The sequence below is a fragment of the Stylophora pistillata genome, chromosome 3 (assembly GCF_964205215.1).
Source record: "Stylophora pistillata chromosome 3, jaStyPist1.2, whole genome shotgun sequence".
Taxonomy (NCBI): domain Eukaryota; kingdom Metazoa; phylum Cnidaria; class Anthozoa; order Scleractinia; family Pocilloporidae; genus Stylophora; species Stylophora pistillata.
Window position 1 is genome coordinate 38,454,620 of NC_142521.1, and position 16,345 is coordinate 38,470,964.

A 16,345-nucleotide genomic window follows, 5' to 3' on the forward strand; every position below is an offset into this window, starting at 1 on the left:
CAGGATCTGTTTTCATTGTCATCATTTCAGGTTTTTAAAAGTGAGGAAGCATCCAAAATCGATCAAAACCATCATATTGCAGAAAGTATTCTGCACTATTTTTCTGGTTTTGACGCTTTTTGTCTACCACCCCCGTCTTTCAACAAAGAGCACATGAAAGACATAAGGAAATATTGGGATAAACTTAATCCTGACTTCTTCTCTGGGGTGAAGCAATTCAAAGAATTACTAATGTCCATTATGGGTCCTAAGAAGAGCAGCAAGGAGGGAGAGTTCGTCACTGGGGAAGTTATTTCAGTTTTATCCTATCGCTTAAAAAAAAGAGTATAACTTTAATTTCTTTAACCACAATATATAGCATTTCCATAGAAAATTTACAGCTGATATAATATCTCAAAATTACTCAAGGAATGGTTTTCCAATTTGATTCAAAAGGAATGCGTGTCAGCCGTTGCATCCAACGGCTTTCAAATTGCATTTTGCGACCGGATTGTAAAATATACAGTACACGAGAGAAACAAGCGAAAGTACAATTCTTTTATTCTTTGCTATGATGAAATGTCATAATAACAGACTTTTATCTGGTTGGGAACGTTCTGGAACTTCTTTTCGTTCATTGCCACGAAACCATTTTCACACATGATTTTCCAAAGGAGAGCTTGAAAACGAAGTCGAATGGCCCCTATCCACGTACATAATTGCATAGTGTGTAATTATGTCCACCAATGACGAAATTCGTGCCTGATTCCTGCATGTGATTTAAATTAAGCAGTCGGAATTAGTTTACCATATAGTGTTTTCCCTTTCCCCTAATTAAACAGGCCTGGAAACCTTAACAAAACTGTATGTCGACGCTATCAACGATCCCAACAACGTACCGAACGTGCAGACAGCTTGGGAAACGCATGTGCGAGAAAAGCGCCAGGAAGCCAAACGTAAAGCGCTCGTGGCTTATGACAACAAGATGAAGGAAGAACTATCGAAACTTCCCTGTGATAGCGAGAAAATACTGGCGAGCCACGAGTCTGCATCAAGCGAAATGATGGCCGTGTTCAGTCAAGAAACCGATGGCATTTCCTCCGACCGCATCAAAGGAGACCATAAAGAGTTGACGGTGAGATCGATGACATAAAAAGTTAAACTCTGCGGGTCTCCTTTGTCTGTTTGTAACACTTGTATTAAGATTCAATCAGTCGTTGTTCAAACTGTTTAGACTGTTTATTCTGAAAGGTTTTGATTTTTTACGAGACGCTATTCTTTTCTGTATCTCGTCGCCGCATTATACGTGAAAGAGTCATACATCCTTAGTATTAATTAGCTGATATATTCAATCATCTATCCTCCATTTATCTATCAATGTATGTATCTTTCTATATATCTATCCACTTTTCATCTTCCTGTCTATTCATTTGTCTAAATTTTTGTTATCTATCTATCTACCTATCTATCTACCCATCCAACTATCCATCTATCTATCTATCTATCTATCTATCTATCTATCTACCTATCTACCTACCTATCTATCTATCTATCTATCTATCTATCTATCTATCCATCTATCTATCTATCTACTAGTTAAAACTGATTACCAATGAAACAGCTTTGCATTCACAGAGGTGAAGTACATGCAGGTAGTCAACTAGAATCTTAGCAGTGTTACCGTTCAGCCTTGGATTTTCTCTTAGTTTTTTTAAAAGATGATTAATAGACTCATGTTTTATTCACTTTAAAAGCTTAATCGTACAAGCGAACCTACGGCATCTGGAAATGACGAAAGAACAACCCCTATAACGAAGTTACCATAATTTTTAAAAAATGTATTCCTAATGCTTTTTGGTTCAACAGGGCAAAGGGCTTGAAAAGTTCAGTGAATGGAAAAACAAGAATGACAAAATGACCAAAGAAATCTGTGAAAAACTCGTGAGAGAGCTGAAGAAAAAACATTTAGATCCCGTCCTTGAACGAGTTCGTGGACCACAAGGAGAAAAAGTGTCTTTCAAGGAGATTGACGATGGATGTGCAATTATCGAATGGGAGTACAAGTCTCGTGCAGTGGGTGCCAAGGAGGTCCGTGCTAAAGTGTTTCACGAATTTCATCAGGTAAGTAAAAGTAATGCTACCTGTTAAAGAAAAAAGCCTTGATAAAAATGATCGTTTTGTTGATCTTATTCCGATAATCCCATGTTTGAAAGGTACTTATTTATCTTCTTTATTTATCAATTTACTTATTTCGTTATCTGTACATTGCTTTATGATTATTTAATTCATTTGTCGACAGCAATTTCAGATCGAGAGAGATCAATACAAAGAGCTTCTCAAGAAATTAAAAGATTACAATGAAGATCTGTTAAACATGCGTCTCGCGGACACTATTAAAGAGGAAGAGATGGAGCGACTCCGGGTAAATATTCATCCCTAATGCCTATTTGAAAATTTCATCCGTGATAGAGAGGGGACAGAGAGAGAGAAAGAGTTTATTTGATAAGGGTGACATTGACTAACGTTATTGATGAACTTATGGCCCTTAAAAAAAATACAAAACACAAATAATGAAGTAATTTGGATATATCAACAAAGTTGAAATGGTAAATTAGCCACCGTAATGATTACAAAAGCTGACGTTTCGAGCGTTAGCCCTTCGTCGGAGCGAATAGAGGAATTGTGGGTTGTGTGTGTTTTTAAAGGCAGAAAAATAAAAGGCAAAAATTTAAAGGCATGAAAAATACATTGGCAATAGATATCATTTACGATAGAAATAAAAAATATATATATTTCTAGAATTTGATAACTGGATAAATCGATTTAAAACGAAGAACATGCAGACATCCATCTATTGTAATTAATTTGTATCAAATGGTCCCTTTGTCCTCTAAGAATTCAAGTTGTTTCTGCATATGAAATAAGAAAGAGAGCTGGCCATATCCTTTTCGAGAATTTTCGAAAGGACAGGTAAAATAGATATCAATAGTTCTTGATGTCAATTCGTGCTCCCCTTTTGTGCAGTGGTGTGACTTAAGCTATTTTCGAATGATTGTTGAAACTGTTGTTCGATATTGAAAGACACGAACTCGAGATTTACTTGTCCCGCTAATACGCAATCTTCATTTATTTTGGAAGGAAAGCTACTTATCTACTATAAGAATAGAATATCATCTTACTCAATGACTGCCATGAACCTTGAACTCGCACCTGAAATATATTTTTTGTCGTTCAAATGTAGACAGAGAAAGACTACTTGAAAAAGGAGAAGAAAATTCAAGACGATAAGGTAAACAGTTCAGAAAGTTGAAAGTCCTGAAATATTAATTTTGTTTTTTGTCTATCATTTTAGTTGTCAGTTCAACCAAATTGGTGTCTTTGTGTGTTCTTCGGTTAGTCAAGTTATCATCAAAGAATAATTATGCAATTAGAATTATTTTTGGATCGATTACCTAATGACTTATAAATGATTATCCTACTTTCTCCTCGTCGTCCTTAAAATCCTAAGATTTCCTTGTGATTGCGCGTATCAGCCGGTACTGTCCCTTTACTTATTTACTACGGCGCACATCAAAGGCACCCTTAAGGTGTAAGATATTAGTTGCAATAAGAAAAGACAAGTAATGCTTCATTAGGAGTCTCATTAGGTTGGCTTATTTTCTGACAATTATCTCCACAGTGAACCGTAGGAGGAGCGAAATGGATCTACATGTAAAGAAAAGCTAATGTTATTTGTAGATGCCGTTGAATGGCTCAATCGAGAAACTTGAATCTACTCTTTGTATCATGCTTTAGCTAAGTAAAATGAAAATGGAAAAAGAGAGGGAGATCCGCGACAAAATCAGTGAGTGTAAAGCGAAGGAGGATATCCTCACAAAGAAAATCCATGACATGGAAGCAGCAGGAATGGAAAAGCAGATCAACACCTTGAGGTATCAACTCCAAGAAGCAAACAGTGAAAAGCAGCAGCGCCAAAACGAGATATCGAACTTGACAAACGAAATCAGTAGAATGAAAGAGGAACTCAGGCGAGCAAACCGACCCTGGTATAAAAAACTGTTTGGATGGGACTAGTAAAGCAAAATAACTCCCAACCTAAATAAATGATTAACTGCTTTTTTATCTTTTACTTTCACAAAACTAGGTGCTCATTCAAATGAAGCCTTTGAAACTAGCCTTGATATCAGCCTTTTTTTTTTCCGAGGGAAAAAAGTAGGTAGCCTTCAACCTGTGCGAAGGCAGATAATATTGTTGGAGACTAGAGTTATAAACACTAACTATAATTTAAATTGTTGGACAGTACAATAAATCCATATCATTGCAATAAATTTCGTTTCCCGCCAAAAAAAAGCAAATTTTGTGAAATCTCAGACCAAACTCAGAAGATCAAAGTTTGATTTTTATTGATGTGAACTCAACCAAATCATTGTCAGGAACCATTTCTAACGGGCATGATCTCATCTCAATATGATCGCTACCGTTTGGGCGAACAAACAGGTCTAATTTAAGTCTCCAGGTCAACCAAGATCATTTTTAGTTGATCATTTTCTCTTTACTTAAGAAGGGAAAAATTAAGGCAATAACCTCCTTAAGGACATATTTCGTTTTTCAAGTACATGTAAAGCTATCAACGAACCAAATTCTCGGAAATTAAGGTACACAATAATAAACGCTTTTTAAATAGTGGCAAGCAGTTTTTCGGAGAAAAACATGTTTATGTGCACGTAACGTTACGTATGTGCTAATTAGTGCGGTAGGAGTATGTTTCTAGCTGAGGTGATGAGGAAATAATCAAGCTTCGTGAAAAATATACAATAAATACTGCTATTTTGACATGAAGCAATTCTGAGCCTTAGACCTCTTACGTGGGGGTAGATTTTGAAGATGCGAAAGAGTGCCTTCAAAGGGTAAACATTGCATATTATTACGACTTTCTGGGAAAGAGAAGTCATCCATAAAACAGCTGCATCTACAATTCTCGCCGCGAAGGAGCATCTCATGGCTATTTCGTGGAGAAAACTGGTAAGATAATTCGAACCTTCCTTATATCAAGGCTATAATAGGCCGGGAAGAATATCAATCATTATAGCCTTTGAATGTACGTTTACCAGTCAGCCTGCCAATCGAAAGACGATTGCCATGGCTCGCTCTATCCAAAGCGTTGAAACTCAGAATATTAGCTTTTCCTCAAAAAGCCTCCCCTTGCGGATTATCGACAAAGATAGCAAGAGTCCATAAAGCCAGAGCTTTAAAGTACAATTAATTTTTAACAGCCGAGTATAACTTTCCTAAATTCACATCGTTCAACGAGAGAACCATGAATGCTTCGAAGAAAAATGAGTAGTGGACGGAGCCTAAACCCTTACAATGTTTCTTCAAGTTTCCTATCAATGGAAAAAGGGACAAATGCAGAGGTTTCTCGTTGGAAAATGCTTCCATCCTCTCGAAATCGATCTTTTCTAAGTGGTTCATTAAGAAAGAAAACGACGATAGGAGAGATAGCGATGCTCTTACCGTCGTACTCCTTCTAAAAAACCGATACCAGCGCTTCTACAAAGGCTTCCGAACGTGGCCTTTGGCTATAAAGATCCGCGAGATCCTTGGTCCTTTTGCTTGGGAAATACTACTCAAGTTCCAAGTCTCGTTTTATCATTTTGCCATTTCCCACCTGGACATTTTTGTGGACCAGAATTAAAATATTGGAGTTAGCATATTGGACATTCTCGGAAAATTGGACCGGTAGAAATAAACAATCGGCCATTTTTCGAGATCCTTGGTCCTTTTACTTGAGAAATACCACTCAAATTTCAAAGTTTCTTCTTATCATTTTTTAATTTGCGCACATTCGCATTTTCGCGGACCAGAAATAAAATATTAGAGTTTGCATCAGATCCGGATCATTTGAATATGATCGCGCATAGATTGTTCATGGACCAGCGTCGCATATGTCTAACAAATGTTTACGTTCGTTTTATCGCTATTGCGATGTCTGAGGTGGTTGTTCGATTAGAAAAAGAATGCCAGCTGCTTTAAATTTATCCACCCCGGCATAATGTAATACTAAACTTAGAAGTTTATTGTTTAAGAAAAACGTTCTGTGAGAGCAACTGATTCAACGTGTATTATAACGTAGTATTCAACGTAGTATTCAGTATTATAACGTAGTATTTCAACGTAGTATTATAATTGATGACAATGAAGTTAAATCTACCAAGTGTTTAAAACTTCTTGGGGTATATATAGACAATAGGCTTAAATTTGATGAACACATTGCTAACATTTGTAAGAGGAGTAGCCAGCGTGTTGGAGTCCTGATGAGGCTCAGGAATATGATACCAACAGACACCAAGCTGAAGTTGTTTAAGGCAGCCATTCTTCCGTATTTAACATACAGCCATCTTGTCTGGCATTTTTGTAGGGCGAGTGATACTAGAAAATTGGAACGTATTCAAGAAAGGGCACTTAGGGCAGTTTACTGTGATAAGGGGAGTAGTTATGATAAATTATTAGACATGGCTAACCTAAGTACACTGCAGAACAGAAGACTACAGGATATAGCCATTCTTATGTATAAGGTAAAGAACAATTTATCTCCTAATTACATATGTAGCCTTTTTCAAATTCCACAACTTAGGTACACACTGCGTAATAATGATTTTGGTATACCTAGATTTAATACTGTCACTTTTGGAAAACATTCGCTTAGATATATGGGACCCAAAATATGGGCAATTGTACCAAGAAATGTAAGAGAACTGACATCCATATCATCTTTTAAATGTAACATACGTAGAATAGACCTTGTTTCTAAATTGACTGATAGTAAATGTGAAAACTGCCTTTTATGTAAGACTTAGGTTAGATTTTAAATTGTACATATATATTGTTTTATTTTTAAATTTCTTAAATTTTTAGGTAGTATTTAGTGTCCCCAGTTAGTGGTTGTATAACTGCTATTTTAGATTTGACACATAAATAAAGGTTGTTGTTGTTGTTGTTGTTGTTGTTGTGTCACAGTGCATGAATTCAGCTCTTTCTAAGAAACTGGGGTCCATCTTACTGTGTTGATCTAAAGAATATTTCATATTTCCCCATTCAAACTGTTGCTTACGCACTGCAAACGATTATTTCGAGGCTACATCTGCGGGAAACTGTTAATTAGTCAAAGTGTTTGTCATATCAAGGAATTGCAATTAAGATGGTACATTAATATAAAACCTAGACGCATATCTGCGTGACCTCGGGCTTTCAACGTCGCACATCTGGAGTTATCTTAGGGAACTGCCATTGTTACTGTCGTCGCGCAATTTCATCATTTTCGGTCACGAATAAGTCTACTTGTGATTATTTTTGTCTGCTGGAGTGTAATGAATGTTGTTATGGCACTTCGAGGACTTTTAAGGCTTTTACGAACCCTGAGTAGGTAATGTATTTGCCTTTCACTGCAAGGAGAAGGAAATTTTTTATCTATTATTGGTACCAAGTCATAGTTTGTTGCCAAATGTTCACCCAAGGAGAGTTGTCAGAAATCAGTAGATTGAATCAATATTACTGTTCAATAGTTCATGTTGTTTTTATTAGAAAATTCTCTTAATATTGAATACTGCTGATGGCCACAACAAGAGAAGCAGGGGTGTTTACAGTTTTAGTTTATTCATTTAGAGGCATTTGACTTTCATTGCATACCAAGAGGGATTACACATATTTTGACCTTTTTGTGGGTTTAAGAATATATGTCGTACAAAAACCTGAAAACCACATCAAAAACCCTGAGTATTCAACTATTACTTCTTACAAGATTTTCGAGAATTGAGTTGCTGCCAACTTAATCAGACAATATTCCTTCAATGTAACCACTTTTAGGATCTAAACTAACTTCAGCTCCACAAACGTCAGATTTTGGCAAATCATCTGACAGTAAATACTTGTTCAAAGATAAATTTTCGTAATCTTCTGCCATACTGAATATCATTAGAGAAGGTGTTTGAATTCCAATAACTACATGATTTTATTTCGGAGTGGTAGAGTGAATGGACAGCCACAGCACAATTCACATTGAACTTTCTGGTTTCACAGGCATGACTGAAAATGGGCACTATTTTGAAATTTATCAATTTTAACCCCTTTTAACTCAAATATATCATTGTTATGTCTCCTCCGAAAATAATGTACTAAGATATTCAGTGATGATACCTCAAGCAGCACACATGTACCTTGAGAATGGCTTCTAACATAAATATCCCTTGCATGAGAATCAAATATTTTCAAGCCAACACTACCTTTACAATAGGTAGCAACCCCAGTAGATCCTATTGTCAAGACAAAACTGTTGAAATTTTCAGATATAAGTAATAGAAAGGCTCTATCTAAGGAGGTACAGTACTGATATCCTTCTATTGTAGCTTCTTGATGAGTACTGCCGGTGTAACATTCACTATATTGAAGTTCATAGTCAGTCTCTAGCACATTTAAAAGTGTGGGTAATTCTGTCTGCGCTAAGAATGATTGTCTGGTTAACTGAGACAAACTTGAATACACGGCAGCTGATTTCCAATATTGATTATTGATGCCAGATCATTAGCAGAATAGATTCCTTGTTTGTTATTGGAAATCAAAGAGCATAAACTCATTGCAACACATTGTTGTCCTGAATTTTGTTCAAATACCAACTCAGTAGCTTGGCTATAAGGTGCCGTTATTGTTTGCTACGGTCAATGTACATTGGAGTAAGACCAGGGTTTTTCTTTATATCTGAACTCAGTTGAAATTTTTAATTGTTTGATACGTGTGTCTGACTCTTACAAATACACATGGGTCTATTACAAGAAAATATTGATAAATACCGACCTGCTCTATACTTCAATTTAATTATCTTTTGATATAGCCTCACTTTTTTAAGTGAGTCCTTTTTCAACACTAGTAAATGAGTGGTTTGATAATTTATGTTTATTTACTAGCTGATTAATGCATTGAATTCCTTAATTTATTGCTCAGCAAGGACGAAACAATACTTAAAGCTTTCAGTTCGTTACAAAAACAATGTTATGTCATTCAGTTTGCTTTCCTAGACTTCCGTATGATAAAAGGTGAACTTGAAATACTACGTTAGACACCAAATTTGGTGAAAGATCAGCTACATTAAAAGCACATGAAGATCTCTTGTAAGAGAGCCATTCATTAAATCAGTTTTACTCTTTGTAGAAAACAGCATTATATAACATCAAAGATTTATTTGTATAGCCAAGACTTCAAACACATCACAACTAGAGGACATCTTTATCAAACATGAGCATATCCCAGAATGATCCCTACCCCTTATGCAGCCAAATGAAACCAACTTTATCGATGGGTTCATCTTATCTAAATCTCTAGGTCAACCAAAATATTTTTCAATCGAACTAGGTCCTCTGTATATAAAGGGAAAACATAAACCAGAAGCTTCCATGGGAACCTAGTTCGTTTGTCAAGTAGAGCTGTCAACCAACAAAACTCTTGGAAATTGATACAAAATAATAAACTTGGTTAAACAGCATATGCAGGTAAATTTTTCTGCACGTCACGTTTACGAGACTGCTATTAATTTTCCATTGGAGCTTGTTACTAGCTGATGTGATGAGGAAATAACCAATGATTGTGGAAAGTGTACGAGACATTCTGCGATTTTGACATGGCACAATTCTGGGCCTTAGACCTCTCTTGTGGGGGCAGATTTTGAAAATACAAAGGAGTCCAATCCGATGTCAACTTTGCATATAATTACGACTTTCTAGGTAAGAGAAGTCAACCATAAAACAGCTGCAAACAATCAAATTTTAAATGTTATAAATCACAATTCTCACCCCGAAAGAGCATCTCAGGGCTTTTTCGTCGAAAAACTGGTAAGTTAAACCCAATCTTCTATACATCAAGTCTCTAATATAGTAGAGTATCGGTAACTACAGATGTATAACCTTTGAATATATTTTCGCCTCCTTTTTGACGCTTCGAAGAACGATTGCCATGGCTCGCTCCATCCAAAGCGTTAAACATGGCAACATTTCTTTTCCTTGGAAAGTTAGTGCTCGCTTAATGTAACAAACTTTTTATGAATCCCAGAGCCCATGCTCTGAAGTATAATTTGCTTCTAACAGTCGAGTAAAAATGTTTCCGAAATTCAGATTGTTCATATTGGCAGAGAACCAAGAACACCTTCAATTAAAGTAGCTGGTAGAAGAAGTCTGCGCCCGTTTCAGGCTTCTTCAAGTCGCTTATCAATGTAAAAAGGGACAAATGTAAAGGTTTCTCGCTGACAAATGCTTTAACCCTCACGTGATCGCTTTTTTGTCAGTGACTCATTGATCAAGATGAAGGCGAAAAGAGAGAAATTGCACCCCTTCCACAAACCCATACCAGAGCTCGTGCAAAGGCTTCTCCTTAACATGGCCTTCGATCTCAGAGTGCAATGCGAGTAGATAATTTACCAGTCCTCCGAGTTATTTGAAAACTAAGAATGAAAAAAACTCCGAGTCAGCTTTCCACACCACAGGAAAGAGGATAGGAGAAGAATAAACCAACATACTCGGAAATTTGGGACTGACGAATAAAGACAATCGATCGTGTCACCTAGCCGAGAGATCTTTAATCCTTTCGCTCATAAATCACCGCTCAAATTTAATCATTTGCTTCACTATTTTATCATTTACCCATTTGGTGCATCTTTCCAGACCGTAGATGAGATGTTCTCAGCATGACTGTCATTCGAACAGGAAATCGTAACTATACTTTGATCATGGACCTCTTTCACATGTTTACCTATATTTTACGGCTGATGCCGAGCTAGAGGTGGCGCTACAACTGGAAGAAAATAGCTAGCTTCCTTAAACATTATCCTCACCGGCATAACATTGAATTAAACCCAAATTTGCCTTGTCACAAAACCGTTATGTGGGAGCAATTGACCGCACGTCTTGAGCATATAAGTTATGAAATCAGCCCTTTCTAAGGTTTCCACGCTGCAAATGATTTTTCGAGAGGCGACAACTTCGGGAAAGAAGTTAATGTTATAAGAACTGTTTGTTAAATCAGGGTAATGCGATAGCTATAACCAAGATTTTAGGTTCTTAGGAGAATTTAGTCTCAACTTTGGATCTTACTTTAGAGACCTAGGAATGAGTCACGCTAAAAGCACTTACTGAGGTTATGTAACAGATATTTGAGTTGATGTTACAAATGATAACAATGAAATTACGGTAAAAAATAATCACACAAGAATTTCCGGTCATTGTCGATTCTTATCTATTGATTCAGCTTACATTTGTCAAAATCACCACGCCTTATTGGTCATGCAACATAATAACAAACCGTTTCCGTCACACCCTCAGAAACCTGATTCCTGTCTTTCCATTTCTAGTCTCAAAACGTTGAAACAGGCCTATGGATAGTTTTTCCTTGGTAATAAACAATTTATGAACTTTTTCAGTACATCGATACTATGAGGCACACATTCCATTTTAATCAAAGCAATCCAGTCTTTCACAGCGACGGGGTCCATTTTTGGCTTGACGAACCGACCGCTTTGTTTAAATTGCGAACATCTCGATCGTATTTTGAGTCGCTTGGTCCCTTGTACTAGCCACGTTTTGAAATCACACGTTCTGTGTGATACTGACTACCTAGTCATGCAAATTTTCTCCCAAGTCGTCAAGATCATTCTTAATCAAAAGAAGTTGCTATTCAAACCAAAAGACTAGGCTTAAAATGTGGTGAAATGTGTTCCAGTAGACTAAATTGTAACTACATGTGCACTGTTTAGGCGAATGTAGGTGCAAAGCCCGTAATCTAACAGTGATGCAAAGATTGATATTAATGCATCTTCATTGGTATATGTTCGAATATCAAATGATTCGTAGCCTTTCTTAGGAATGACACGACGGCTTTGATTTACGCAGAACTCAAACGTCGATAAATTGATGATGTTTTCCTTCGATTAAAACTGAAAACTTGATGATTGCTTCCCCGTTCTTCAAATACAGTTTTCTAAGAGTTTCTGCAAACCATTGTGTAAACAACTCCAAGGTATTTGGTCGCTATTCCATGCACATATTAACTCAACAGAGAGTAAAATCATCGTAACCTTGTTCCAAAAAGGCCTGAACCAGTGTTCAGTGATCGTTTACCTGAACAAAACATGAAATAAAAATTTCTCACCTTTCTTTTTCAGCTTGTTCACTCTATATATTCCCTTACTGATTCCGGGAAAGCAGTTTTCACTGAGATTATTCACAGGGTTTGAGGACTCGCGGGAACTTATTTAGGCAGAGTAGACGTTCTCACCGTGAACCTTCTGTTCCCTGATCGCTGCTTTTGTGAGAAACACGAAACACCTGATACGCCGTTTGATTGTGGCCAATCTTTCGTCGTGTGGGATGATATAATCTGAGGGAAAATAGTGACCCAGCATTCCTGCGTCGTTAAAGTTGTTACCAAAGTGGGCGAAATTAAGGTAAGCTTGAATAAATATTTCAAAGAGACAGACAGTATACAAATACGGTTATTAGTGGCAGCTAGTTTGAGGGCATGTCAAAATTTGAATTAAAATCAATAACTGGTTTGAAAAAGTCAAAGCTTTACTGGTAACGCGGCTGTTCTTATAGTGCAATACATCCGTGATTGATCTTGACGAAATTGTTTATCTCAACATGAAAGTTATAATTTTCGCTGCCACACATAAAACACATCTTTGGAGAACGTCCTCTTTCCTTAAGTGATCTCCAAAATTCACAAAATGTTTTTAGCAGTCTTTTATTCTCACAGGCACTATTCGATCACACCAAGTACAACTCTGTCTCACACACACAGCGTAATTTTACTAGATCCTACTCTTATATTAGCTATGGTCTTAATTTGGTCACACAGGAATTTCCGGTCATTGTCGATTCTTATCCATTGATTCAGCTTACATTTGTCAAAATCACCACGCCTTATTGGTCATGCAATATGATAACAAACCGTTTCCGTCACACCCTCAGAAACCTGATTTCTGTCTTTCCATCTCTAGTCTCAAAACGTTGAAACAGGCCTATGGATAGTTTTTTCCTCGGTAATAAACAATTTATGAACTTTTTCAGTACATCGATACTATGAGGCACACATTCCATTTTTTCTTTAAAATCGTTCATTTCATTTACAGCAAACATGTTGTCTTACGATCACTCACTCTAATTGTCAATCCAAACACTTCTTTAGTTTAGCCACAGATAACTTTTAATTTTCTTCCCCGTCATTAAACGTATTTAGCGGACAGGACAATAAGTATGGAATACTTATTCGATAGCACGCTAACTTTATTTGGTAAGTCCTTTAGCTACAGAGAAATTACTTTCTATAAAATTTTCTACAAAGTTTTGTTTCGTCTGGGGTTCCAACTATCTCGAAATATTAAGCTGGATGCATTCACTGTTCAAGCCGTAACACGGCGCAGGCAATTTTTTCATTTTAACCTTAAGTGGAAAACGTGACACCAGTTCAATTTAGTTTACACCTTATGCAAATGAAAACTGAACATGCGTAAACGAGATGTTTTCTGGAAAGAAAAATGCGCTTAGAAACGTAAACATCAGTAGTGGAATAGCCTTTCTTCGAAGGAGTTTCAACCTTCAGTGCGATTCTTCCGAAGCAGGTTTATTTTACTTCAAACTTGCATGGTAGGAGAAATATATTTAGGTTGTGTTGATTATCTTTAAGTCAGCGGTCCAAACTCGATTTTAATCAAAGCAATCCAGTCTCTCACAGCGACGGGGTCCATTTTTGGCTTGACGAACCGACCGCTTTGTTTAAATTGCGAACATCTCGATCGTATTTTGAGTCGTGTAAACAGTTTCTTATTGAAGTAAGTAAAACTGATGCAATTTAACAGTAGTTATATCCAAGATTAGTGGCGTAACATTTTCTCGCAACTGCTTGATCATTCCGGGAATTCATGATGACCATTTCTTAATCTCTATAGTAGCATAAGTCCTCCTCGATCCTTACTGTTCTTTCACCGTGGTTTTTTCACCTACTCACCTAACATTAAGAATAGCAAAGATAGATCAGACGAAGAGGCAAACAGGAGACGCACAAATGAAAATAGCATCTTCACGTTTAGCTTATCGCAGAAGAAAGTAGAATACCACCATGTAACTTCATTGGTTGCTCAAATGAAATTTCTCGGAATTTAAAGAAGCAAGCAAACGCCGTCTGACTAAGCGCGTCTGTAGTTCACTTTGTTTTCTTAATTACTGGAATCAAACGATTCCTTCGTATCAGAGACTAAAGGTGGCAAACTGTAAAATAATTGAACTGTTCCTAGAATCATACATTGAAGCGGTCAACAATCTGTTCCATTTCTGAGAATTTTCGAGTTTAAAATCTGCTTCAACGCACCAACGCTTTCATATAATAGAAAAACTTAGGGGAAAGTTTCGTCATACTTTTCCACGTGGCTGGGATATAATGGCTCAGTCCCAACGCAGATAAAAAAGTAAATGTAACTGTAATAGAGGGATTTAGTGATCGCAAGGCCTTCACCGGTTACACTTAAACATCTGGGACTACCGGAGTGCTCTGCCTAGACCATCTCTCTTTACCCTGATTTACAAAGATATTACATATATGTCCCTGTAGCTTAAATTTTTATTGTAAACATCATCCTCTAGCTATGCATTTAGTTAAGACCTGTAAAGCCTCTAAAAGGAAAGAACGTCTCAAAAACGTCCGCAAATGACCTAGCCCTCGCAAACAGATTCTTGTCTGCATAGCACTTGAAAAAGAGTTGCTGCCCTACTTGCTTCTGGTTAGTAATTCTTTTTAACTCATAGTAATTCCATGAACTTACAGTGGACTGCAAAGGTTAGTTAGGAAATGAAGAGTACCCCTGTCAACAACTTCTTCAGACCAGAAAACAAAATAAATTGTTTTAATTATAATTCTGAATTCCCTTTTTCAATTTAAACTTTCCTAAAGTCTCTTGCAGATTCCTTTAGGTGAAGCTTCTTTGATGTGAATAGCAAAGACTTAAGGATGGCAGAACCCCATTCGCACAGCTCCTCCCTCGTGAGAAAAACCACCACCAAAAAAGGAAAAGAAAAGAGTACATCACATGATGTAAGTGTCTAAAAACTTGGATAAGTCAGAATATTGTGTGTTAGCGCAAAGGCTGAAGTTTTCCAATATTCTGAGACTTCCGAAAATGTTTTGGGAAGACGGGGAGATGATTATTTGAGGTAAAAGCAAAATAGACGTCTCCGAAATGCTTTAAGGGAACAAAGAATATTTGACATTTTTTCTACGAAAATGCTATTTATTTACAGCAATTATGGTAGACATTCTCAGAGAATGGTTTCAAGAAAAAGAAAGCAATGAGTAGAAACTATTTTTGCAGAAGAACCTGGTCAGTTAAACAGTGCTAAAGGGGAAGATAGGGTGGAAAGCGGGAGGTCTACAGAGTAAGAAGAGGTTACTACCGATCGGGGTAAGGTGCACATTACTTCGCCCTATGTATCAAGCAGGTGCCAATGCAGTCAAATGTAATAAAAGTAAACCACAGACTCTAAAGGATTACGAGGCTGAGAGAAAAGTGGGATCACAATTCAATTACAAATCTCGAAATGATCAAAATGCCGCATATTGTCAGGCTTTTTTTTTAATAGAAGGGGGAACATGAGTTCAACGCCATAGATATATATTCCCCATTCATGATGTTGTAAATTATACAGTTTTCACCTCAGCAAGGGATCAAAAGTAATCACAGGGTTCAATCAATAATCACTTCTCTCCCTTTAATAAATTAATTTTTTACTCAGAGACAGCTTCGCCACTTTCCTTGGTATTCAGAACCAGACAGATACCAACCTTTGCGTTCACATCAAGACCCTTTCAAGTCATCTAAAGCTAGAAAAGATGAGCAATTCTCTGTCATAAGAAGAACCGAAAGACCTGTGGTACCCGCATCGACTCAACTATCTTCAGGCTTGGTGATTCTTAATATTGTTGACTGCACTCGTTATACTGAATATCAAAGCGCTCTTTGCAGCAAAGAGCACTACCTAAGCAGCAGTGAAAATAAGGTCTGAAAAAAAAAAATTAGGTCATAACCTCTGCCAGTCATTTAGTCATCTCTTCACGGGTCTATTAGGAGCTATCAAAATGACCAGCTCCCAGTTGGGTTGTTAGCTCAGATGGTAGAGCACTGCACCAGTATCGCAAAGGTCATGGGTTTCCTATTTAATGCCATTCAGTAATTATGAGGCAATTTTGCTTCTTGTAAGCATAAACATCATGAAACGATAAATCCATCGCTTAGTGAACAATAATTAAGTTTGATAATTAATTCATTTTCCCCTTCTTA

General features: G+C 36.9%; 1 protein-coding gene and 2 long non-coding RNA genes across 3 annotated transcripts in view; 2 read left to right on the top strand and 1 right to left on the bottom strand.

Moving 5' to 3' along the window:
• Positions 1-523: 523 nt before the first annotated feature.
• LOC148736010 (uncharacterized) lies at positions 524-12,440 on the bottom strand. Its single transcript, XR_015999398.1, has 2 exons — positions 12,166-12,440; positions 524-748 (listed from the first exon to the last, which is right to left on the bottom strand). It is a non-coding gene; the product is annotated as an uncharacterized LOC148736010 (long non-coding RNA).
• LOC148736011 (uncharacterized) lies at positions 992-2,395 on the top strand. Its single transcript, XM_088755322.1, has 2 exons — positions 992-1,114; positions 1,846-2,395. The coding sequence occupies exons 1-2, from the start codon at positions 1,040-1,042 to the stop codon at positions 2,125-2,127; spliced, it is 357 nt and encodes a 118-aa protein (XP_088611448.1). The 5' UTR covers positions 992-1,039; the 3' UTR covers positions 2,128-2,395.
• Positions 12,441-15,806: 3,366 nt separating the features above from the next.
• The window catches only part of LOC148736012 (uncharacterized), a 1,267-nt gene continuing 728 nt past the window's right edge, over positions 15,807-16,345 (top strand). Inside the window, exon 1 of the long non-coding RNA XR_015999166.1 lies at positions 15,807-15,971. This is a non-coding gene — a long non-coding RNA (uncharacterized LOC148736012). The remainder of the gene's footprint in view (positions 15,972-16,345) is intronic.

What these genes read in the sequence shown, in the direction of transcription:
- LOC148736011 (XM_088755322.1), top strand. Translation starts at nt 1,040, where the DNA reads ATGATGGCCGTGTTCAGTCAAGAAACCGATGGCATTTCCTCCGACCGC. An exon ending in GAGACCATAAAGAGTTGACG is followed by an intron (nt 1,115 to 1,845) that starts GTGAGATCGATG and finishes TTGGTTCAACAG; the next exon opens with GGCAAAGGGCTTGAAAAGTT.